This window comes from Scyliorhinus torazame, chromosome 8, assembly GCF_047496885.1.
Source record: "Scyliorhinus torazame isolate Kashiwa2021f chromosome 8, sScyTor2.1, whole genome shotgun sequence".
Taxonomy (NCBI): Eukaryota; Metazoa; Chordata; class Chondrichthyes; order Carcharhiniformes; family Scyliorhinidae; genus Scyliorhinus; species Scyliorhinus torazame.
Window position 1 is genome coordinate 250,818,375 of NC_092714.1, and position 26,296 is coordinate 250,844,670.

Below are 26,296 nucleotides of genomic sequence, written 5' to 3' on the forward strand. Positions count from 1 at the left end.
GGTGTACGTACAGCAGATGGGCGGCAAACAGTTCATGAAGGCAGCTCGCCTTTACGAGGTCAATTCGAAATGAGCAATAAATGTTGGTCTGACCAGCAATGCTCACCTCCCAAAAAAGCATTTTTTTTAAATGACCGCAAAGTCCTGAGGTTTTCACCCCACAGTTTCTCTCTTAAACCCTTAACTTGCCACAATTAAAATGCATGTTTGCCAGCATGTGTTGTTAGCGCACATTTATTTTACCAATCACTCAGGCTGGCAGTAATGTTTTGAGACATTTGGCACCTAGACTATAGTCAATGAACTCCCAAAAGCTCGTTCACAAACTTGACTGTGCAGTTCAAACTCGGTCAGTGATAACCCGCACCCAACTGAATATTTTCTAAATAATTTTATTGCAAACTCAAATCTACAATACTACAAACAAATGTTTTTGGCATGATCAAGGTGTGAAGGATGAATATAAATGACAGTATTTCATACATGGACATTTTACAGCAATTTTATACTGTTAAGGTATCAGAGTTGTCTTTATCATGGTAATAATCTCTTTATGGAAGGCAGCTTGCACACATGCTATATTAATATACAGGCCTCATCTATGCCAAGCAACAATTGTAAGAGTAACTTTACACAGCAGTCATTATTTAGCCAAAGCCTCTTTTTTTTGTTCACTTTGATAAGAAAGGCTATTCAAGTTCTTGGTTACGACCCAAATCAAGGAATTCTGACTTGGTATAGGTCATAGGAGAGGCCATATATGGAATATGGTGTACAGTACAGAGCCCCATATCACTAAAATAGAGAGTTCAAAGAGGAACTATAAAAATGATTCTGGGGCTTAAGAATCTAAATTGTGAACAATGTATTACAAAGCTTAACTTTTATTGGAGAGAAGAACACAGCAGCCATAGACTCTACTTGGAATCGATTAGAATCAACTCACTGTGGCACAAGATTACATACAATTACATTTCAAGATAGACAACAAACTGAAGTTTTGTTTTCAAATGCTTTCACTCAGGATTGAGTGATATTAGAGATCTGTTGGGCAATGATAGATGTACAACCACCAAAGGCAGAGTGCAACATTCTATTCAGCAAAGCAAGGATAACCCATTTGATTGCTCAGCACATCTTTCTTTTTAAAGAAAATGTTTCCCCACATCATAAAATGTTGATTTTCTTTTCACATTTGGGAGATTGAACAAATATCCACTGCGTAGAATGTTTGATCTTCCTATTTGCATTTTTATTTAGTCTCTGGATGTGTGTAACATTGGCAAAGCAACATTTATTGCCTATCCCCAGTTGCCCTGAGGTTATCATAGAATGTACAGTGCAGAAGGAGGCCATTCAGCCCATCAAATCTGCACCGGCCCTTGGAAAGAGCACCCAACTTGAGCCCCACACCTCCACCCTATCCCTTTTATCCCCATAACCCAACCTAACCTTTTTGGACACTAAGGGCAATTTAGAATGGCCAATCCACCTAACCTGCACATCTTTGGACTGTGGGAGGAAACCGGAGCACCCGGTGGAAACCCACGCACATACGGAGAGAACGTGCAGACTCCACACACACAGTGGACCCAAGCCGGGAATAGAACCTGGGACCCTGGAGCTGTGAAGCAACTGTGCTAACCATTATGCTACCGTGATGTGGGTTAATCATACGGAACTGAAACAGGTAAGGGGGTAGCAGCTCCCCTTTGACGGAGGACATGAGTGAAGCAGTCAGATTTTAAAAATTAATGACGTGAATGATAATTTAAAATGAAAAAAAAAGCAGCTCGCGTAGATATCTTATCCTTGTGCCAGCCAACAATTTTCTTGATCGGTTTAATTCAATTTCAGAACTTGTCATTTAGTAATTTGAACTCAAACTTAATGATTGGTACTCCAGAACCATAAATGTCACTCTACAATACACAACGGACTTCTCAGAACAAGGAATTCAAGACCATATCAATCCCCAATTTTCCAGAATCAGTGTATTTTGGGGCTCCAGAACAATATTCTGAATTGTTACCACTGCAGCATTGAGTATCTAGTCCACTACACCCTAAGCAGTTATGTTTGAATCAAAACAAGCATTTAGGGCATCAATAAAATTGCCGTTAAAAGTAACGATAATCCACACAAATTCCATGCTATCTGCATGGTTTATCAAGCCTCACCGCCTAATAGAAATCTCGCAGATTATCACTTCACAAGTTTGAGGCAAAATTGCCACTTGTCTTGTTTTGCAAAGAAGGCTGATCTAGTAGTCAAACAATCCTATTCAATGGATATTTGCATGCTAACAGCACATTAAAAATATAGTTAACTCAGTGACTTATTAGGTTCCTTTTAAAATTAAACTAACAACTTTTAAGTAGCAACATAAAATTTCTAGTACAGGCAAGACAATTCAACTCACTTGTACTTACAACAACTTCAATGTCTTTTGGTCACTAAATTCAAACAGCAATTGCCTCCTTCTACAGAGGGGCACAAACATCTACTCAACATTTAACGTTTTTAGATAATGGTGAGAAGATAAATACTTAACATATAACATTACAACAAGTTTCATCGAAAAATTTCAGTATTACTAAAATCTCAAGTTTTTTGTTTCTTGAAAACAAGCAGATGATTGTCACAGTACAATCTGTATTTTAGCTATTTGGCTGTTTAACAGCAAGACAAAAAAAACAACATTGGCTCTATCAGCAAATGAAATGCAAAATGTCCATGTGATTGTACATTGAAATACAAATTTTACAGCAAACATTATAGCCATCAGTGCTTATTAAATCACGTGTCCATACATTCCCACATTGGACAAAGATTCTCCAGTTACACAAGCTGGTGCACTCTGGAATTAATGTTTTTAATATTTACACAAAATGGTTGACTTTGGACTGTGTGTTTTAGAATCACTCCCTTGAGTATTTTTTTTTTAAAAGAACAAATACATACTATTCTGGTTAAATCGATACTCAAATGTGATTGTAAATGTAATACATTTATTGAAATACTTCTAAAAGCTTATTCGAAATGTTCCCAATCTCCTCCCATGACTTACGGGGTTTCCTGGATCCTCCAATTTGAAAGATTGTATGGTCCTTTTTACAGATTTCTTTAAAATTGCTGCCAGCACTTACTGTTATTAGCACAGGTAGTCAGGCCCTTCCCTCCAATTAGTGTTAACTGATTAATAATTGTAATCCACTTCACATTGAGCCCTGATGACAAACTATGGAACTCGTACATACAGCATTCAACTTGGAACTCAACCCAGTGCTCTTCTCATGTAGAAAGTCAGTGCTCTAATGAAGTCATCTATATCAAGGCTTAGTCTCTAATCTACAACTAATGTACTCCTTAGACCAGTGCCAAGTCCTTGAAGGTGCTACCAAAGATAAGCTACAAAAACATAAGATACCTGTATATTTAAATGGATTCCTCAGCTGTTGTACAGTTCCGGCAAAATGACAATAAGCATGAAAACTATTTTTAGAGCTTAAAAGTAGAAGTTACTGTGGGCTCATAAACATTATCTGCTCATATTGCCATACACTATTTTCAATACTCAGTTACATAAGAATTGCACTCATAAATACAAAATTATTAGATACAACTGTGATGTTTTTAAAAATCATGTTTGAGGCAACGTTATGAAGACACAACCTTAGAACAATAAATGCTTGTAAGTATTATTTCATGAACACATTACTCTCATTGTGAACACTGTCATATAAACTGTTAAAATGTATCAATAATTAACACTTATATGCTTTCCTCCTGATGCCCCCATTATTATCATGCCACATAATTCTCCATGTATTGACTTTTATACCAGTTTCACCTGATTCAAGTGATAGCAGCACTTACCAAGTGTTTCATTTGTCAAAAAAAAATTGTGATGAATTACGAATGTCAATTTGCAGACAAGCGATAGGAATTAAATATAGAATAAACTGCCTTCCTTATAGAAATCTAATGCACCAACAGCAACTACCTCTGACAATTAAATCCTGTCTTGGATGTAATTTACCTATGCTTTAGTGTCAAGGTGACAATGTGCTTCCTCAATGTACAACTTAACATGTGTTTCAATTAGACTTTGCTGGAAACGCAAATGGACTTTTAGCGATCGTTATCCAATACTCGGATGCTGCATTTAATGTGGAAGAAGAAAATCTTAGTGCAAAGTTTTGTATAAACACACAGGTGCTTAAATCCACAGGACAATTCACTGCTTCAGAGAGCACCCGCAAACTTATAAAACTATCTATCGTAAGTATCCACGGTGGAACCATTGGCAGTGCACTAGTATTGGGTTGAAATCTATTAACAAACAGATGTAATTGTACCACGGTGCAACCATTTAAAACGTACGATATTCACAGCACCAAGTCTAAAACAATTACGCATTGGCTTGTCATCGGTAGTGCAATGTTACTATTCACCATGAAAAGAATAAAAATTTCTACAACATCCAGAAGCTGCTTTGAGCTACTTCTCAAAAATGAAATATGACAGTCCATGCTTCATTTTAGTCTGTAAAAATCAATGAAGGATGTTGTGTATACATGACTGTTTCAGAGATGGCAATCAGCTGTTTCCTATTGCTGGTAGTTTCCGTACTGTGCCTGTAAGGGGGGAAAAAAATCCAGCATCAATAAATTAATAAAACTGATGAAAAGGAAAATGATGTAAAAAAAATACAGATTGAAGTTAAAACTTTTCTAACCACCTTATTAATAGTTTAAAGTTGTGTGTTTTTTTGCTGCGTATTTCACAGCTTGACTGTTCACTCCAATTAATATAAAACCAGCAAGTCACTGGCAAAAGTTAAATGCACACAGTTCTGGAACATTCTACAATGCCTCGTGCATGCTGCTGTAAATTTTCAGTGTGAACAGAGAACACCTATTCCATCTGTTATCCAATGGTATAAAATCTCAAACTCTACCTAACGTACTGATGTGCATAAGAAAATGTCAAAGTGTGCAGAATTAGTACAGGCCACTGCAGTCCATCTTTGCTTCCCTGCCCAAGAAGCATCCTATTTTTAAAAAAATTTAGAGTACCCAATTATATTTTTTTCCCCAGGGGGCAATTTAGCGTGGACAATCCACCTAACCTGCACATCGTTGTGTTGTGGGGGTGAAACCCATGCTGACATGGGGAGAATGTGCAAACTCCACACGGACAGTGACCTAGGGCCAGGATTCGAACCCGGGTCCTCAGCGCCGCAGTCCCAGTGCTAACCACTGCATCACATGTCGCCCCTGAAGCATCCTATTTTATGAAACTAACCAGGCCCCTCAAATAAAAACAAATAAAATATTTTGATTTTTAAAAATCTGCATTATACGCAAATCAGTTGTGGGTAATCCTAAGGGGTCCTTCCAGGAGGCCGCCTCCTAACTGACTGCTGTCGAATTAAGGAAAGCAGGTGTGTTTCTGAGGCACAAAGGCCCCAGAGGTCCTGCAACATTGGAGAGACTGCGCCCCCCTCCCACTGATAAATGTGGGTGTTGTCACTGTATGAGGGGACCATCTTGAGAAACTCTCCTCCTTTCCCCAGCCCCCGAAGATGTAAAATTAACTGCGGCCATAGCTGCCAGCCCACCTCTATGGAGGGGAAAGCTTTCAGTCCTCCCTACTGCAACCAGCACTGATAAGCCTCTTCCAGACACCTATCAGGCTATGGCTTCAGCAGGAAGATAGAATCACAGAAATAGACCTGGCCCAACATGTCAGCTGAAGAATGAGCCACCCAACCTAATTCCACTTTCCAGCATTTGGTCCATAGCTCTGCAGGTTACAGCGCTTGAGGGGCATATTCAGACACCTTTTAAATGTTGACGGTTTCTGCCTCTACTACTCTTTCAGGCAGCGAGTTTCAGACCCACACAACAGTCTGGGTGAAGAAAGGTTTCTTCTATCCACCTCTAATCTTTCTAACAATCACATTAAATCTATGCCCCCTCGGCACTGACCTCTCTGCTGAAGTAAATAGGCCCTTCCCATCCACTCTATCCAGGCCCCTCACAATTTTGTACATCTCAATCAAATCTCCCCTCAGCCTCCTCTATTCACAGGAGAACAAACCCAGCCTAACCAATCTTTCCTCATAGCTGCAGTCCTGGCAACATCCTCGTAAATCTCCTCTGCACCCCCTTTAATGCAATTGCATCCTTTCTGTAAAGAGGTGACCAGAACTGCACAAAGTCATCAAGTTACGATCTAACCTAGTGTTTTGTATATAACCACCTTGCTCTATTCTATACGTCGGCTAACAATTAAACAATTCCAAATGCCTTCTTAACCACCTTATCAACCTGTTCTGCTACATTCAGGGATCTGTGGACATTCACTCCAAGTCTCTCATTTCCTCTGCTCCTCTCAATATCCTCCCATTTATTGTGTAATCCTTTGCTTTGTTTGACTTTCCCAGATACATTACCCCACACTTCTCTGGGTTGAATTCCATTTGCCACTTTTCTGCCTATCTAACCAGTCCATGGGTATCTTCCAGCAGGCTACAGCCATCCTCCTCACTATCTACCATGTGGCCAATTTTTGTGTCATCTGCAAACTTCTTGTTCATTCCCTCTACATTTACATCCAAATCATTAATGGATACCACAAAAAGCAGGGGACCGAGTACTGAGCCCTGCGGAACCCAATTGTAAACATCCTTCCAGTCACAAAAACACCCATCAACAATTAACCTTTGTTTCCAGCCACTGAGCCAATTTTGTATCTAGTTTGCTACATTTCCCTGATCCCATGGGCTTTTTTTGTAATCTATCTGTAATGTGGGATCTTGTCAAAGCCCTTGTTAAAACCCATGTAGACAACATCAACTGCACTACCCTCATTCATTCTCCTTGTTACTTCCTCAAAACAAATGAACCAAATTAGTCAGACACAACCTTCCCTTAACAAATCCATGCTGACTGACTTTGATTAATCCATGCCATTCCTAGTGACGGTTCATCCTGTCCCTTAGAATTGATTAAAATAATTTGCCCATTACCGAGAGCAGATCCCAGTGGTGCCCACAGTTGGGGATTTAAGATTGCAAAGTGTTTAATTGTCACTGCCAGGCAGAGAGTCTTGCCACTTCTGCCCTGCCTCTGGCAAGATCACTCGCAGTCCACTGAAACAAAACCTCCTGTTCTAAAGACCTACCATTGTGCATGCCTCCCAATCCCACTGTCAAAGCTGGACAGAGAAGATTCTGCCCAATTAGAGAGTGATGTCCTCCTGGGTAAGCAATGAGGAACTTCCTCATTGAATAGGATAAAATGGTATTTATGAATTGTCCAATCTCAACAATTGACCTCTACGTAGCTATACTAGGGCAGAAGAATTTTTTAAAAATCATATCAGTACTTCTGATCATTATTCAGTGGGCCCCGCTGGGGAATAGTGCAAGAATCAGAATCAGAATGGGAGCAGGTGTGGCCGTGATTCCCTACCCTCAGACAGCTAGCAGTACTCTCCAAGGTCACAGAGAATAGCCATTTACGTGAGATGTGTCAGCCATAGCTCAGTTGTTAGCACTTCCAACTTTGACTCACAAGGTTTACTTCACGGCTTAAGTGCAAAAATCAAGCAGACATTCTGGTGCAGAACTGAGGGAGTGCTGCGCTGTCAGAGCTGCTGTCTTCTGGATGAAACATTAAACAGTGAATACAGTTCAAAATGTATTTAATTGGCTGTAAAACCCTTTGAATGGTGGTGAAGAGGTTTTTAATCTGACTTTTTTCTTAATGAATTCTTTCTCTGGATGTTCTGGAGAGGGTAGTATTTATTACCCGCCGCTCACTGAGACGTAGATGGTGGGGTTTCTTTTTGAATAATTGAAAGCACTTTTACAGTCTTTTTATGCAACGGAGTATCTTGCTGGGCAACTTCACAGATAATTAAGAGATAATTAAATAATTAATTTTTTAACGTGGGACTGGAGTAGGCCATGGCAGGTAATCATAAAGATTGAAGTATTTTAATTGTGTCAGTTGTGGTTTTACCACAGCCCAATGGCTTCATACTCAATTTTACTGATGTTAGTCGGACTTCCATGTCCAGATTTTAAAAAAACTATATTCGAATTCTGGATTTAAAGCCACATGTCTAGATCAGTAAACATGGGCGAGATTCTCCGACCCCCCGTCGGGTCGGAGAATCGCCGGGACTGGCGTGAATCCCGCCCCCGCCGTTTGCCGAATTCTCCAGCACCGGCGATTCTCCGGCCCGGATGGGCCGAAGTCCCGCTGCTAGGATACCTGTCCCGCCGGCGTGGATTAAACCACCTCTCTTACCGGCGGGACAAGGTGGCGTGGGCGGGCTCCGGGGTCCTGGGGGGGGGGGGGGGCGCAGGGCGATCTGGCCCCGGGGGGGTGCCCCCACGGTGGCCTGGCCCGCGATCGGGGCCCACCGATCCGCGGGCGGGCCTGTGCCATGGGGGCACTCTTTTCCTTCCGCCTTCGCCATGGTCTCCTCTATGGCGGAGGCGGAAGAGACTCCATCCACAGCGCATGCGCGGGAATGCCATGAGCGGCCGCTAACGCTCCCGCGCATGCGCCGCCCAGCAATGTCATTTCCGTGCCAGCTGGCGGGGCACCAAAGGCCTTTTCCGCCAGCTGGCGGGGCGGAAATCAGTCCGGCGCGGGCCTAGCCCCTGAAGGTTAGGGCTGGGCCCCCCAAGATGCGGAGGATTCCGCACCTTTGAGGCGGCGCGATGCCTGACTGATTTGCGCCGTTTTTGGCGCCGGTCGGCGGACATCGCGCCGATGTCGGAGAATTTCGCCCCACATTTCAGAACGTTTACTGCATATACATGTAAAACGAAAACGTAACTTTTGCTCACCGAATTTCCACATGACAATTACAGCTGCTCAATAAATATTAAGGTTTGATAAAGTCCAGTCAATATAGAAAACCACCAAAAAAATCATAAAAGCTAATCATTTTGGACCTGTTGTTTTATGCCAAAGAGGCTACTTGTTTAGATCGGGCCACTCAGCTGTTAACTTTCAAACCTCACTATCCTCTACATAACTATGATGTAACTTTTGATAATGAATTCCTATGCCATACTTTTAAATCGACAGACATCAAATTTCTTTTTTTTTTATAAAGTGTTTCAACAAGACACAGATGTGTTGCATTTTTCTCAAGTTGTGGTCCCAAAATGAATCTAATTTCCCCATTAAGTTTATTTTGAATCCTGTTAATTTCCAGTGATTCCATTTATCCCAAGTCAGGAAATGCAAATGTTTTTATAACTGATTCTCTTCTTCCATTCATTGTTTGAAGCCAAAAAAACAGGAGAAACATTAGACTGAAACATGGAAACTCTAAAACAATTCCCAGAAGAACCAGCAGCACTTTTAGTCAGCATTCCCCAAAGGGTTCCTGAGGGCCAAAATACAAACAAAATGAGTACCTTTAAAAGCTTGATATCCTTTTATAACATTCCAGAGAAAAACAGTTCATTTGACTAGATATCCCCATCTCCCAAAATTGATTGACAAGGAAGTAGCATTTCAGCAAAACCATTTGGGAAGGCACAAATGAAGCATGGCTTTATCAAAGAATAAGGGTTAGGGTAATTCCACCAACATGATGATTACCTCCTAATAATTTCATAGAATGCGAAGATCCTTTGTTTCTTAATTTTATGTTGAACACTGTGCATTTCAATGAGAAAGATTGAAGACGCCAGAAAAATCCTTGGCGCTACAATTTCACTAAGTAAAGTCCAGGTAACTTAGATGGACAATTTGATTTTAAAAAGCGTATGCTTTCGAAAGAATGTCCTATTATTAGGTCAAACAAAGCAGCAGAAGACCTTCGTGAAGCACATTGTTCACTAACCCTTCACATCCCAATGTAATACACTCAGGATAACACAATTGGCTGAGCTCAAGTAGTTCAGGTAGTGTGTAATTAGAGAGTCAGGATCAAATACAGGGGATACTGTGCATCAAGGAGCATTCTTCTACCCATATATAAACAGGAACAACATTAATATGAACTTTTAGCAAGAGATTCGTAGAAAGACAAATTATTATCTTGGCAGGAAATTTGCTCACATAAATGGTTATCAACAAGGAAGTAGCATGTCTGGAAAAAAAACTAAATCACTGAACCGTGACACCCAATTCAATACCTGAAACAAACCTTTTTTACTTAGGAAATACATAGCTCCTGAAGTGGCCATTAATTGACCCAAAAGCAGATGAGCCACCTGACACATCATCCGACTTCCGTGAGATTGAAGACAGGTTGGTGGATGGGCTCTTAGGTAGGCTATCCGTTGGAATTTCAATGTCCCGTCCCCCCACCTCCCCCCCCCCAGCCCATCCCCGTCCCCCCCCCGTCCCTGTTCCCCCCCGCCAAGCCTTCAACCCACCACCCGCCGGCATGTTACCATGATATCCAGCCATCAAAGTTAAGAAGATAGGCCAACATCAAAAAATATCCCAGCTATTTCCTGTTGGCCTTATACAGGACGGAGCTTCGATCTGTCCAGATAAGGTTACCAAAATAGGAGGACAGTTTAAGTGGCAAATACTGTGACTTAATGTTTGCATGGTGAAAGCAAATATGGACCGGTCACAACATCGCCCGTCTCAGAAAGTTCAAGCTCTGCCTTGGCAGAGGCCCAGAAGGAAATCTAGCATGTTTTTTGGTACAGTTTAACTGGCATCTCTGCTCCCAGGACTAGAACATCAAATATCCCCCTGCCCCCAACACATGCATTTCCTTTGGATCCCAGAAATAAAATTAAAATGAAACACATGGTCAGAGTCAGTTCCAAGGCTGCCATGTGAATCAGTGGAGTGACAAGTTCAGGGTGAGATAGCTGGTTTCAGAGACTGTCCAGGACAAGTACATCTTTCTAAGACACTACAAAGGGTCAGTGTAGCATTTTTAAAAGTTTTATTTTCTTATTTGCCATGAGAGACAGATGAAAAGTTGTATTAAGGCTGCAGGTCAGCTTACAGGAAAGACCACAAATACTATCCCAGGAGAATATCCAAGGGAGGTCGAAATCTGTAATAATATCCCTCATTAGATAAGGGTAGGCATTCTTGTGAAAGCATTTTTAAAAATTTATTTACGGGACGTAGGCGATACTAGTTGAGCCAGCATTTATTGCCCATCCCTAGTTATCCTTGCGAAGGTGGTGAGGAGCTGCCTTCTTGAACCGCTGCAGTCCATGTGGTGTAGGTACACACATTGTGCTGTTAGGGAGCGAATTCCAGAATATTGACCCAGCGACAGTGAAGGAACGGCGATATATTTCCAAGTCAGGATGGTGAGTGACTTGCAAGGGAATCTCCCAAGTGCTGGTGTTCCCAGGTATTTGCTGATCTTGTCCTTCTAGATGGGTTTGAGGTGGTACACAAGGCTGTCACTGTTTGTCGGTGGTGGAGAGAGAGAGTGTATGTTTAGCAAAGAAGAATAAACCTGAGGATTGGGAGTGTTTTAGAAACCAGCAAAGGATGACCAAAACGTGTGGTAAAAAGCAAACCAAAAAAATTTAGATTATGAAAGAAACTAACCAGAAATATAAAAACAGATTGTAAGAACATTTACAAGTATATAAAAAGAAGGCGTGGTTAAAATAAACGTTGGTCCCTTAGAAACAGAGAAAAGAGAAATTGTCATTGAGAATGAGGAAATGGCAGACTTTGAACAAATATTTTGGGCGGCATTCTCCACCCCGCCACACCAGATTTCTGGTGCGGTGCGCCCCAGGATTTGCCATCTCGCCAGCCGGCCAATGGGCTTTCCCATTGTGGGCAGCCCCATGCCGTCGGAAAATCCCCGGCTGCTGACGCGACGGAGAATCCTGACACAGAAAATCCAGCCCTTTGGTCAGTCTTCACACAGGAAGAAACAAGTTACATACCAGAATTGAAGAGTAAAAAGGGGCCAATAAGAGTGAGGAACGTAGTGCAATTAGTATCACCAAGTATTAGAGGAAATAAAGGGACTAAAATTCGACAAATCCCCAGGACCTGATAGCCTGTACCCAAGGGTCTGTAAAGAGTGTTGATCCCGGCGAAAAAGCTAAGGAGAATACCGCTGGTGCCGACGGTGGGAAAACTTGCTATATATATTAAGCCACTTTAATAATCTGTTTTCCCACGTGTTTCACGCTGCATTCTTGGCGGCTTGCCTCTGAATCACTTGCCCCAGGAAAATATGATCTCTGCAATCAGAGGGGAGCTGCTTTTAAATGCCGTCCCAGTGCTTGTTCCGAGTCCAATCGGGGGGGATGGCTACAAGGAAGACAACACCACATTTCACGGAGGGAGTCATCAGCAAACCTCTGGATGGTGTCGAGCAGAGGCGTGACATCTTCTACCCATGATCGGCCAGACATTCAGCAAGCAAGGTCACCAACTCAGCCTGGAAGGCTGTGGCCATGATAGTGAGTGCCAGCTCACTCTATAAGAGGATGGGGCTACAGCGCTGAAAGATGAATGACCTTCTTGGTACAGCCAGGCCAGTCTGCCTCCTCATGTCTCCCATTGCACCCCTTAACACACCCATCACATCTCTGAGATGATCTCTCTCCCAGCAAGCTCACAGGGTCCCAACACTTGTCAGGACCCCCCCCCCCCCCACCCCCCCCCCCCACCCCCCACCAACAGCCCATGGTCCCCCAGTAGATAACCTGTTCCCCACAAGCCCACTCACCTCCCATGCGTGCCACACTTCATTACCATCTGACCAGGCAGGACTCCCGTCTACACTGTCTCCGTCTGTCTCATTGCAAGACAAACTCAAGCGCAACTGGCAAGAGCAGTCACAGCCTGCCGGAGTCATGCCTGAGCTGGAACCCTAACACCCTTTGAGGAGGGGGAACTTGAGCTGGCCGGCGAGGAGCAGGACCTCACCTGTGCAGAGGGTGAAGTGGGGATAAGAGACGAAAATGAGAACCTCACCACATGCAGCCATGGTGCAAGCCTCACGGGATTAACTTTCTCCCATCCGCCTGCCACAGTGATGCACTGATACCATCTCGCTTCGCTTGAAGGTCAAGCAGTCGAACAGCCCAGACTATCCTCATGTCCTCTGGAGACCACAGACCCTAGCAGCTCCTAGGGAGACATCTTGGAACCAAGCATCAAGAAGGTGTCACAGCTGTCACTTGCACCTCCCACCAGCACAGATACTCACACTTAGATGGGAAGAAATAGCAGTCAGGCTTCTGGGCCACTCACTGGTGAGCCCCTCGCAGCTGAAGACCACAGCAGTCGGAGGAAGGAACAACCCAGGCATCCAGCACTCGGAGTGATGCTGGAGCCCAGGATTCTGCTGAGCCCCAGATAGATGACGTGCCCCTGGGTACGGTCATCCCAGAGCAGCTGGAACTCCAAAGGCAGAGTCACGAGCATCAGAAAGAATTGACTGCATCCCCCCTCGGACTAAAAGACCTACTGAAGGAGTCCCATCGCCTTCTGTCTAAGGAGATGGCACCATTAGTCCTATGCAATTAGGCCAACACAGGGAGGGTGGCATCTGCAGTAGAGACCTTGGAGCAAAACATCCATTCCATGGCAGAGGATGTCTGCATGATGGTTCAGTTCATGAACTCCATGGCTGAGGGTCTTGGGGATAAAACTAGACGTAGCGGGAGGTCGCGGAAGTGTAGGAAACGATAGGCACCTAGTGGGCAAGGGTGAACCTAGCCACTTATAGAGAAAAGTCACCATTGTAATAGCACACTTGTATTAAAAGTCACTTTGTTCTCCCATTCGGATCCTCCATGATTTCATGTCATGGTGCCATGCTCCGCGACCCCCACGCAAACACAGCGCTTTCTCACTGTGCAATGTGAGAATGGCAGCGCTAGGTCTCCCACCTTCCACACTGACAACGCAGTAAAGCCACATCCTCCTGGTCCAGGACCCTCAGCCACACACCCACCCCCAAATCTTGCAATATTCCCCTCCCCCCACAGCAATGCTCAGTCCTGCCATATCTGCTAGCATTCTCCAGTTATGAGGGTGCCAAGGGCTGGAAACGTATGAGTCATAGTAGCAGCTGAGATGTGTTATCCTCTCTGGGCCCCCAAAACACTCCGTTCAGTGGCAGATCGCGTTCAGCTCTCTGTCAGGCAGAAGTCAGACATTTCGCAGAGGATAAGGGAAGCTTCACTCAGTCCTCTCTGCAAGTCATCAGCATTAGAATCACAGAATTTACAGTGCAGAAGGAGGCCATTCGGCCCATCGAGTCTGCACCAGCCCTTGGAAAGAGCACTCTACCGAAGCCCACACCTTCACCCTATCCCCATCATCCAGTAACCCCACCCAACATTTTTATAATAATAATCTTTATTGTCACAAGTAGACTTACATTAACACTGCAATGAAGTTACTGTGAAAAGGCCCTAGTCGCCACATTCCAGGTACACAGAGGGAGAATTCAGAATGTCCAATTCACACAACAGCATGTCTTTTGGACTTGTGGGAGGAAACCGGAGCATCCGGAGGAAACCTACACAGGAGAACGTGCAGACTCCGCACAGACAGTGACCCAAGCCGGGAATCGAACCTGGGATCCTGGCACTGTGAAGCAACAATGCTACAATGTGCTACCGTGCTGCCCTCCTAAGAGAAATTTAGCATGGCCAATCCACCTAACCTGCACATCTTTGGACTGTGGGAGGAAACCGGAGCACCCGGAGGAAACCCAGGCAGACACGAGGAGAAAATGCAGACTCTGCACAGTGATGCAAGCCGGGAATCAAACCTGGGAATCAAACCTGGGTCCCTGGAACTGTGAAGCAACTGTGCTAACCACTGTTCTACCGTGCCGTACATTCTCCCGCAGTGTCCGGCCAACTGCTTAACGTTCTGCCCATAAATGTAGCCATCATCACAAGGACCTCCCGCAGGCACCACAGTGGTGAGGGTATGGCAGGCCCCATGGTAGAAGAGGTCATCACACCCTTGTCCTGGTTGATACCACACCAAGAGGCTAGGAGGGTGCCACTAGCTCTGCACCCCATGCAGGCACTGGCCATCACCTTCCTCTGCCTCCTCCACAGGTTGTCTCTCGCCACCCTCCTCGAAATCCTCCTCATCCAAGGAGGTCTGGCACTGCTCCATCGCCTCCTGGTCCAGCTGCTTGCCCTGCTGCAGTGTCAGGTTGTGTCGACCACTATGATGGAGACACCCTCTGGGGGCTGTACTGCAGGGCTCCCCCCATCCGGTCCAGGCACCAGAATCACATCCTGATCAGATCAATCGCCTGATCAGCGGTCATACACGTTGATGCATGAGCCTCGCTTCAACGAGTCTCAGCAGCTGTTTGTGGCCTCTGCACTGGTGTCATCAGCTACCTCCTGAGTGGGTAGCCTTTGTCTCCAAGGAGCCATCCCTCCAACCGCTGCTCTCCCTCATAAATGGCTGGGATCCCGAGTGCCCCAAGATGTAACTGTTGTGGACGGATCCCGGGAACAGACACACATCTGCATGAAGGAATTGCATGGTCACAGAAGAACTGGACTTTGAGGGAGTGGTGTCCCTTGCGGTTCAGAGATGGCGCCTCATATGCCATTGGCAGTGCAGAGCCACGTGGGTGCAGTCGATGACACCCTGCACGTGGGGCATGCCTGCTATGTGGGTGAAGCCCATGGCCCTGGAGTCCTGGCTGCCTGGTCCTGGTTCAAGTTGATGTATATGTGGGCCCTGACAAATAGCACATCTGTGACATCGCTTATGCACTTGTACCCTGCTGACTGGGATATGCCACACAGGACACCCATGCGGCACTTAAATGAGCCACTGACATCGTAGTTCACAGTGGCAGAGACTGTCAGGGCCATAAACAATGGGTGACCTCCTAGTCCATGTGGTGCCAACTCTTGCATCACCGGGCATATGCAATCTTCTCCGGCACTTGACCTCTGACATCTGGAGATAGGACATTCTACAATGGTATACCCATGGCCGGTAGTGTCTCCTCCAAGGCTACGCCATCTGTGGCCCTGTTCCTGGAAGATCAACAGGCCCTGCCTCACCCTCCTCTACAAGGCGCTGTCCTGCCCATGAGCAGTGGCACATCAATGCTGCTGGTCGATCGCAATCAAAAGAATTGCCAGCTGGACTGGCTCCATGACTCTCTCGAATCAAAAATTGAAAGGAAGAGAAATCAAAGTGAGAGATGAGGAGTCCTGACAATGTCCTGATCCACAGCCCTCCCAGATCTGGGCCATCCATCGATGTGCATCCCCCTATATGAGCGCCTTTCCAATGAGCCTCATTCTCTCCCCTGTCACATAGTAGCTACTTCCCCACAGACGCCCCTCTCAACTCCACCTGAATGAAACGCTTCGACCCTTGAGAGCCTCAGTGGTCCGTATGCTCCAGTCTACCTCCCGCCAAGGCTGAGGAGTTAGCGCAGTTGAGTGTATTCAATGGACCTGCGTTCTAACCTTGCGGGTGAATGGGGCCTGAATGGAGTGAACTATGGGTGCCTTCATCATAACGCCTTGCATTGGCAACCACATCTGTGTTATCCCTCAGTCATGGAAATGTGAGTTTTAGACTTGGGGTTCAAAACGTGGGGGCTTTGCTTCCAAAGGTTTAACAATTGGAAGCTAATCAGTGGCAAACTTATGGATTGCAATGCTAACTAAAATGCACTATATCTCATCAAGGAAGGTTCAGGGAGTTGATTAGGAGACTGGCTTCCCCTTGTGGCAGGCGAAGCACACCTGATGCATGTCAAGACCATAATTTGCAGTCAACGTCATTCTTAGAAGGCACCTCACCTCCAGCTCTCATTAAACGAGTCTCCCAACGTGAACAGCCAGCCAGCCATGACACTCATCCTTGACAGCCTGACCTTGATAACCGGTGGCCTTGACCTTCCAGACATCTCATGCCTTCAGGCTTCAAAGTGCAGCCTGAGTGGGGGATACATTCTGATTGCACTCTTCCTCCCCTCTATGTGAGAGTCTTCAGCCCTCACAAGGCTGGTAACCACCCCTTGTCAGAGTCTCCCACTCTGCCCATTCAGCCTGGCACCTCACGGGACCCCACCCAAGGACCTCATAGTTGCTCCCTGCCCTGTGGATTCATCTGCTCCCACCCACTTTCTAGCTGCCTCAGCGGTGATATCACCACAAACTCAATAAGGAGGACTTGGGAAGCAATGGCAGATCTCTTTAAACCTAAAGTCTCGCAGCCATGAAGGGCCACTAAGGCCTGCAAGAGACCCCACTGCACCCTCCTCACAAGCCCCAAGTTGCACTTATCTGGGTCCCCTGGGTCCTCTCCAGTCCCCCCTCTGCAATTGGCACCCTGGAGGATGATGACGGGATAAGTGTTCACCTCCGATTTCCCTTCGGAGTCAAGGTCACCAGGTTCTGTGAGGGGAATTCCCGGTGGGAGGGCTCCCGAATGATATGCTGATCTATTTAAATGAGGTTCCCAAGCTTCCGTGGCAGTATTCTTGTTATGTCATCAACGAGGTGCCTGGAAAATTGGACAACGCAATCTCGCCGGCGAAAATCGGGAAACACGATTCTCGCCATATTTTATGCCAGTGTCGCTGTTCTTGCTAACGACTAAAGCGGGGTGAAAATCACCCCCAATAGATGCTGAAGTTCTAACTTTACAAAATGTCCTAGATTCCAGAATGGTCACAGCATTGGGCAGCAGATAAGCACAGTGGTTAGCACAGTTGCTTCACAGCGCCAGGGACCCAGGTTCGAATCCTGGCTTGGGTCATTGCCTGTGCGGAGTCTGCATGTTCTCCCTGTGTCTGCAATGCTTTCCTCCAGGTGCTCCGGTTTCCTTTCACAAGTCCTGAAAGACGTGCTGTTAGGTGAATTGGACATTCTGAATTCTCCCGGTGTACCCGAACAGGCGTCGCAATGTGGCGACTAGGGGCTTTTCACAGTAACTTCATTGCAGTGTTAATGTAAGCCTACTTGTGACAATAATAAAGATTATTATTATAGATTGGAAGGTGGAAAATATAACGCAGCTGTTCAAGAAAGGTTGGAATCAAGGAATTACAGGCCAGTTAGCCTGACATTGTTTGTTAAGAAAATGTTGGAATCTGTTTGCAAGGAAGTCTTGACTATGCACTTAGAAAACCATAGCATGATCAGACAATATCAACATGGTTTTAGAAAAGTAACATGTAGGGCAGCAAGGTGACACAGTGGATAGCACTGCTGCCTCACGGTACTGAGGTCCCAGGTTCGATCCCGGCTCTGGGTCACTGTGCGTGTGGAGTTTGCACATTCTCCCCATGTTTGCGCGGGTTTCGCCCCCACAACCCAAACAGATGTGCAGGGTAGGTGGATTGGCCACGCTAAATTGCCCCTTAATTGGAAAAAATGAATTGGGTACTCTAAAATTTATAAAAATAAAAAACAGGAAAAAAAGAGAAATGTATTTTACAAATTTAGAGTTTTTTGAGGATGTAACTAGTTGGGTTGATAAAGGTGAACCAATAGATGTAGTATATTTAGATTTCCAAAAGGCATTCTATAAGGTGCCACACAAAAGGTGTAATATATTAGAATGGGTAGAGGGCTGGTTAATGGATAGGCAGCAGTATGAATAAACAGGGCAATGGGGTATACAAATTTTGGAACGTCAGGCAAAATGGCAAAGGAGGTGGGTTGGCCATGATAGTAAAGGATGACTCTTGAAAGATGGGATCCAGCCAAAGAAGTTCATGAAGTAGGTTCCATGTTATCATAGATTATCATAGAATGTACAGTGCAGAAGGAGGCCATTCGGCCTATCGAGTCTGCACCGGCTCTCGGAAAGAGCACCCTACTAATGCTCACACCTCCACCCTATCCCTGTAACCTAGCAACCCCATCTAACCAAAGGGCAATTTATCATGGCCAATCCACCTAACCTGCACATCTTTGGTCTGTGCGAGGAAACCCGAGCACGCGGAGGAAACCCACGCACACACGGGGAGGATGTGCAGACTCCGCACAGGCAGTGACCCAAGCCGGAATCGAACCTGGGACCCTGGAGCTGTGAAGCAATTGTGCTATCCACAATGCTACCGTGCTGCCCCAAATAGTTATAAATAGCAATAGTTTGAAAACACTACTCTGAGTAGTTTATAGGCCCCTAACAGTAGTCATACCACTGAACAAATTATTAACAAGAAAGTATTGGAACTTGTAACAAAAGCAATGTAATAATTGTGGGAGACTTTGGGCGAGATTCTCCGACCCCCCCGCCGGGTCAGAGAATCGCCGGGGGCTGGCCCCCGCCGGTTGCCGAATTCTCCACAACCGGATATTCGGCGGGGGCGGGAATCGCGCCGCGCCAGTTGGCGGGGTGGCGGCCCCCCCCCCCCCCCGCGCGATTCTCCGGTCCGGATGGGCCGAAATCCCACCGCTAAAATGCCTGTCCCGCCGGTGTAGATTAAACCACCTACCTTACCGGCGGGACAAGGCGGCGCGGGCGGGCTCCGGGGTCCTGGGGGGGGGGCGCGGGGCGATCTGGCCCATGATCGGGGCCCACCAATCCGCGGGCGGGCCTGTGCTGTGGGGGCACTCTTTTCCTTCCGCCTTCGCCATGGTCTCCACCGAGACTCCCTCCACTGTGCATGCGCGGGAATGCCATCAGCGGCCGCTGATGCTCCCGCGCATGCGCCGCCCAGAGATGTCATTTCCGCACCAGCTGGCGGGGCACCAAAGGCCTTTTCCGCCAGCTGGGTGGAAATTCGTCCAGCGCGGGCCTAGCCCCTTATGGTTGGGGCTCGGCCCCCAAAGATGCGGAGCATTCCGCACCTTTGGGGCGGCGCGATGCCCGACTGATTTGCACGATTTTGGCCGCCAGTCGGCGGACATCGTGCCGATACCGGAGAATTTCGCCCTTTAATCTTCATATGGACTGGGACAATCAAATTGGCAAGAGTGGTCTAGAATACGGGTTTTTGGAATGTTTTCATGACAGGTTCTTAGACCAATACATTTGGCACTAACTAGGGATGAAGGTATCTTAGCTCTAGATATGGGGGATGAAGCAAGGTCAAAAGATCCACTGGGAAATAGTTATAATGATACCACTGAATTCCAGGTTAAATTTGAAAGGGCATACTCCAGTCACAAACAAGAATCTTATAGTCAAAGAGGGGAAAACTGGTTACGGTAACGTAGGTAAATAGATTAAAAGGTATGCTAAATGAAGAGTGGGAATCATTTAAAGAAACAATTCAAAATGTCCAACAAAAATACATTCCATTGGAAAACAAAAACTCAGAAGAAAGACCCATCCATAGCTCATTCAGGAATTTAGGAAGAATATTAGATTAAAATAAGAGGCTTACATCATTTCAAAAAAAAGTCTGAGGATTGGGACTGTTTTAGAAACCAGCAAAGAGCAACCAAAAAGATGATATAAATGGGACAAATAGAATCAGAGAGTAAACTATTAATAATAAACAAGCAAAGTATAAGAGCTTTTATAAGTACATTACGAGAGAGTAGCTAAAGCTAATATTGGTCATTAGAATCATAGACAAGAGGCTGGATTCTTCCTCCCTGCTTGCCGCAAGATCACCATGGGTGGGACACCACCCATGTAAACGTCCATTGACATTGGGCGGGAATTTCAGTTGCTGGGCAGGCGCGGCTGGATAATCCCGCCCAAAATAAATTATTACGGGAATAAGGAAATGGCAGAGGCATTGAACAAATATTGTGTGTCTGTCTGCAAAATAGAAGGAAAAAGTTTCATTCCAGGAATAGACGGTAAACTGGGGGCTAAACAGAGTGAGCAAATTAGGTCAATTAATATAAACAGAGAAAAGGTATTGGAGACTGAACGGCATGACACTAGGAAGTTCTGAGGAACAAAGGGACCTTGGCGTGTTTGTCCTTAGATCTCTGAAGACAGAAGGGCAGGTTAATAGGGTGGTGAAAAGGCATATGGGATATCAATCGAGGCATAGATTACAAAAGCAGGGAGGTCATGGTGGAGTTGTATAGAACTTTGGTGAGGCCACAGCTGGAGTAGGGAAATTGATATAACATGAATAATTTAGTGTAGTGATGAATATGATATAATTCGGACTAGTAGTGAACTGTCAGGGTTATTGCATCATGGGACAATTCCCAAGCTTCACTTGACACCACAGTGCATCTTGGTATTTTAGACAAACAAAGCTAACAATGGATGAGTTAAGCATAGATAACGTCCTCAAGGTTGACTGGACTGCTCACATTTGTTATCAGCAGAAGGAAGGTTAACAGGAGATTGTGGGTGCAATGGAGGGAAGCATAGCAACAAATGTTCCTTGCATTAGTTTAGCTCATAAGTGTTAAGAAGAAGCAATTACCTTTAACTTTGCATGAGAGCTAAACTTTGTAACAGTTTGTGATTAATTTGAAGCAGTAGAATTCTTTAGATCATTATTATTCAACACAATGTATACATTTTGAACAGTGCCTATTGCTATGTGCTTATATTGTACTCACTTGGTATAACTCTAAGTACAACTTGCATTGTAACTTTTCTGTATCAGTACGTGGTAATATTCTGCAAGTTGTAAGCCTTCACCGCACTATCCAGTGTTTCAAAAGTCTGTAAATTGTGAACCTTTACCACACTATCCTTTGTTTTAAAAGTAAAGTGTCTCATTTCAAGTTCCAACACCCACATGACAAGGACCTCTTTGGGAATCTGATAATTTAATTTAATGAGGCACTTGTATCAATCAGGCAAATCTTGAGATGCCACACTCAAAACACCATTCATATGGACATGATAGCATACTAGCCCCATCCTAAACAAATGGGCAGGAAGGAGGTCATAAAACCTCCCTTTGATCCTTGCAAGCAAGTATCAGAAACAACTTTAAATGAGATGGATGGTCCGACAAGTAACTGACATCTTAGAGGGCCAGCCAGGGGATAATAAGAAATAATATCAATGGATAAACCTAACCCTCAAGAAACCAATTAGGAAATGATCATGCCCACCTAGGCCAATCACAGATTGGTCACACACTCCTTGAACCAATGGAGAATTAGCCTAGCCTCACTTAGGCCAATCAGGAAATAATAACATAATTGATCACACTGTGGGTTGTGGATTGGAAAAGGTTAATAAACAGCAGCTTTCAGTGAGCACTGAGGAACATGTGGCTAAATGCGCTCGTTATGGGACTTTGTTCCCATTTGGTTGAACCGAGCCGGAGTAATAGTTTACTAATGCTACAAAGCTAGGTGAAAAGACAAGCATGCAGAGGTCATAGAGAGGCTGCAAATAGATATAGGCAGGTTAAGTAAGTGGTTAACAAGATGGCAGATGGACTATAGTGCTGGAACGTGTGAAGTTATTCATTTTGGTTGAAAGAATTGAAGAGATAAACATTTTTAAAAGGTGAGGAATCCTAAATGTGGACTTGGGTGTGCTTGTACAAGGGACTCAAAAAATTAACATACAGGTACAGCAAGCAATTAGGAAGGCCTGTTGGTCTTTACTGCAAGGGGATTTGAGTACAGGAATAATGAACTCTTGCTATAGTTGTACAGGGTTTTGATGGACCCCTGCGCATTGCTCTGGTCTCCACATTTAAGAATATATGTACTTGCATTGGTACAGTGAAGCTTCACTAAATTGGTCCCTGGGATGAAGGGATTGTTCTGTGATGAGCAGCAGACCTAATTTCAGTCTATTTTCAGGGAGTTTAGAAGATGAGGCGACCTTATTGAAACATTTATGATTCTGAAGGCGATTGCTAGGGTAGACGCTGAGAGTTTGTTTCTGCCGGTTGGAGAATCTCAAACACATTGTTACAGGATAAGAGGCCAATCATTTAGGGGTCAAATTAGGAGAAATTAGTTTACTGAAAGGGTTGGAAATCTTTGGAATTCTTCACGCAAAAGGCTTGTGGATGCTCCATCTTTGAATACACGTCAAGCTGGGAAAGACAGGTTTTCTCTGTCTGCTAGAGAATCAAAGAACATGGGGAACAGGCAGCGAAGTGGGTTTGGGGCCCAAGATCAGCGATGATCATATTGATCGCAGGCTCAAAGGACCACACAGTCCAGTCCGGCTCCTATTTCCGGTGTTCTTGTGTATTTCAAGTTGGCAAGCTGGGACTAATGGAGTGCTGCAAGGATCAGTTCTGGGACCTTGGCTATTTACAATCTATATTAATTACATAGATGAAGACTCAGACAGTAATGTATCTATGTTTGCTGACGATACAAAACTAGGTGGAAAAATAAGCTCTGAAGAGGACACAAAGAGACTGCAAAGAAATATAGATGGGTTGTGTTAATGGACAACAAGGTGGCAGAGGGAGAATCATGTGTGAAGTGTGTGTTTATTCATTTGCTGGTACTATGATCCGAGACCAGACTCTAACTGTGGCTAGCATACTGGACCAAAACACTGATATCTTAGTGTATTTTACGGTTGTGCAGAAAGAATGATTCGCTCCAGGAGTGAAGGCATGAAAAAATAAGACTTTGGTATTTCTAAAGCAACTTTATTATTATTTTTTAAAGTAATTTTACCGTACCCGATTCCATTTTTGTTTCCAATTAGGGGGCAATTTCGCGAGGCCAATCCACATACCATGCACATACCATGGGTTGTGTAGGTGAGACCCATGCAGACGGGAGAATGTGCAAACTCCACATGGTCAGTGACCCGGGGCTGGGATTGAACCCAGGTCCCCGGCACGGTGAGGCAGCAGTGCTAACCACTGCATCACAATGTCACCCACTAAATTCTATTATATATACAATATTAGGGGTCGCGGAGTGGTTAGCACTTCTGCCTCACGGCGCCAAGGACCCAGGTTTGATCTCGGCTGCAGGTCACTGTCTGTGTGGAGTTTGCACACTCTCCCCGTTCCTGCATTGGTCTCACCCCCACAACCCACAAGATGTGCAGGGTAAGTGGATTGGCCACTTATTTTCTGAAGGCCGTGGGCGCAATTCTCCCATCGGGAGTCTAAGTGCCGACACCGGTGTGAAAACCGGAGTGTTTCACTCTGGCGTCGGAGCCCGCTCCCAGACCCCTATTCTCCCGCCCCCGGGGGGCTAGGAGTGGAGTCACGTCATTTTACGGGCCTTGGCGCCACGTAAAAGCGGCGCCGCGTAAATGACACGGCCGGCGCTGTGTAAATGATGTTACCCACGCATGCGCGGGTTGGCCGGCGCCAACCTGCACATGCGCGGTTGCCGTCCTCCCCGAGACCGCCCCGCAAGAAGATGTCAGATGGATCTTGCGGGGCGGCGGAGGAAAGGAGGTCCTCCTTCAGAGAGGCAGGCCCGCCGATCGGTGGGCACCAATCGCGGGCCAGAACCCATTTGAGGCCCCCCCCAGTGCAGGAACCCCCCCCAGGCTGCCCCCCCCCCCCCCCCCCAGTGTTCCCGGGCTGTTCCCGCCGGCAGCGACCAGGTGTGGACGGCGCCGGTGGGAACCCGTCGTATTGGGCAGGCCGCTCAGTCCATCTGGGCTGGAGAATCGCCGCTCGCCCGTTGCAAACGGCGAACGGCGATTCTCCCAGCGGCCAGCCGTGATTCTCGCGTGCCGGTTTGGGGGGGTGGGGGGTGGGAGAATCGCGTGCGGGCGTCGGGGCAGCATGGCAGGACACGCGTGGCGCCCTGGTGATTCTCCCACCCAGCCTGGGGGGGGAGCATTCCGCCCCGTGTGTTTAGGTGCTGGGGCCTCGCCGATTTTTTGGCGTAAAACTAGACACTTCCTCCGGACATAGCTTCAATTTGGAGAATTCAGCCCATTATCTTGACAGGGTGCAAAAGCACATTAACTTCCCAGGGACTTCCGCAGGAAAACCACTACGCATTAGCCTAGACTAATTAACACATTCCTGTGTTAATTTCACTTGCTGGCTGCTAAAACCACCCAGGCTCTGCAAACAGAATTATTTTGAAACAAACAAATTCTAATCCAATTTTCCAAACATCTTCCAATCATCACACTGGTAAGAACAGAAAAGCAGAATAATTTTTAAAGGTGTTAAATTTGTAAATGTTAATGTTCAAAGAGACTGAGATATACTCACACAGAAAGTTACCATGCAGGTACAGCAAGCAATTAGGAAGGCAAAAGGCATGTTAACCTTTATCGCAAACGGATTAGAGTACGGAAATAAATGAGTCTTGCCACAATTGTACAGGTCTTAAGAGTCATAGTGAGTCATGAAGCATGGAAAGAGGCCCTTCAGCCCACTGTGTCGATGCTAGCCATCAAGCACCAATTTACTCTAATTCCATTTTCTAGCACTTGCCCATCGCCTCATTGGCTATGGCATTTCAAGTGCTCATCTAATTACTTTGTAAATGTTGTGAGGGTTCCCGCCTCTACCACCCTATCAGGCAGTGAGTTCCAGATTCTCACCACCCTCTGAGTGAAAAAGCTTTTCCTCACATCTCCTATAAATCTCCTGCCCCTTACTTTAAATCTATTCACCCTGGTTATTGATCCCTCCGTTAAGTAGAAAAGTTCCTTCCTATGCACCCTATCTATGTCCCTCATAATTTTACATAGCTCTATCAGGTCCTCCCTCAGCCTTCTCTGCTCCAGGGAAAACAAGCCCAGCCTATCCAGACACTCTTGATAGCTGAAATGCTCCAGCCCAGGCAACATCCTGGTGAATGTCCCCTTCACCCACTCTAGTGCAATCACTTCCTTCATATAGTTTGAAAATGAAAAAATGAAAATTGCTTATTGTCACAAGTAGGCTTCAAATGAAGTTCCTGTGAAAAGCCCCTAGTCGCCACATTCCGGCGCCTGTTCGGGGAGGCTGGTACGGGAATTGAACCGTGCTGCTGGCCTGCCTTGGTCTGCTTTAAAAGCCCGCTCTTTAGCCCTGTGCTAAACCAGCCCCTTAGTTTGGCAACCGAAACTGCATACAGTACTCCAGCTGTGGCCTAACCAGCATTTTAGACAGCTCCATCATATCCTCCCTGCTCTTATATTCTACGCTTTGGTTAATAAAGACAAGTATCCCATCCACCTTACCTACCTCTCCTGCCGTCTTCAGGGATATATGGACATGCACACCCAAGTTCTCTCTGATCCTCTGTACTTCCTAGCATCCTACCATTCGTTGTATATTCCATTGTCTTGTTAGTCCTCCCAAAATGCATCATCTCACACTTTTCAGGATTAAATTCCATTTGCCACGGTTCTGCCCATTTAACCTGCCTGTCTATATTGTTCTTTAATCCCCTTCACCCACTCTAATCCAAGGCTTTCCTCCTCACTATTTACAACATCAACATTTTTTGTGA

General features: G+C 45.6%; 1 protein-coding gene across 6 annotated transcripts in view; it reads right to left on the reverse strand.

Moving 5' to 3' along the window:
- Window positions 1-376: 376 nt before the first annotated feature.
- The window catches only part of LOC140428530 (calcium-responsive transactivator-like), a 152,742-nt gene continuing 126,822 nt past the window's right edge, over window positions 377-26,296 (reverse strand). For all 6 annotated transcript variants that reach the window (XM_072515102.1, XM_072515096.1, XM_072515098.1 and 3 more), the window contains one exon: window positions 377-4,640. In XM_072515102.1, the coding sequence (XP_072371203.1) occupies window positions 4,603-4,640 (38 nt within the window). In that variant the 3' untranslated portion in view covers window positions 377-4,602. The remainder of the gene's footprint in view (window positions 4,641-26,296) is intronic.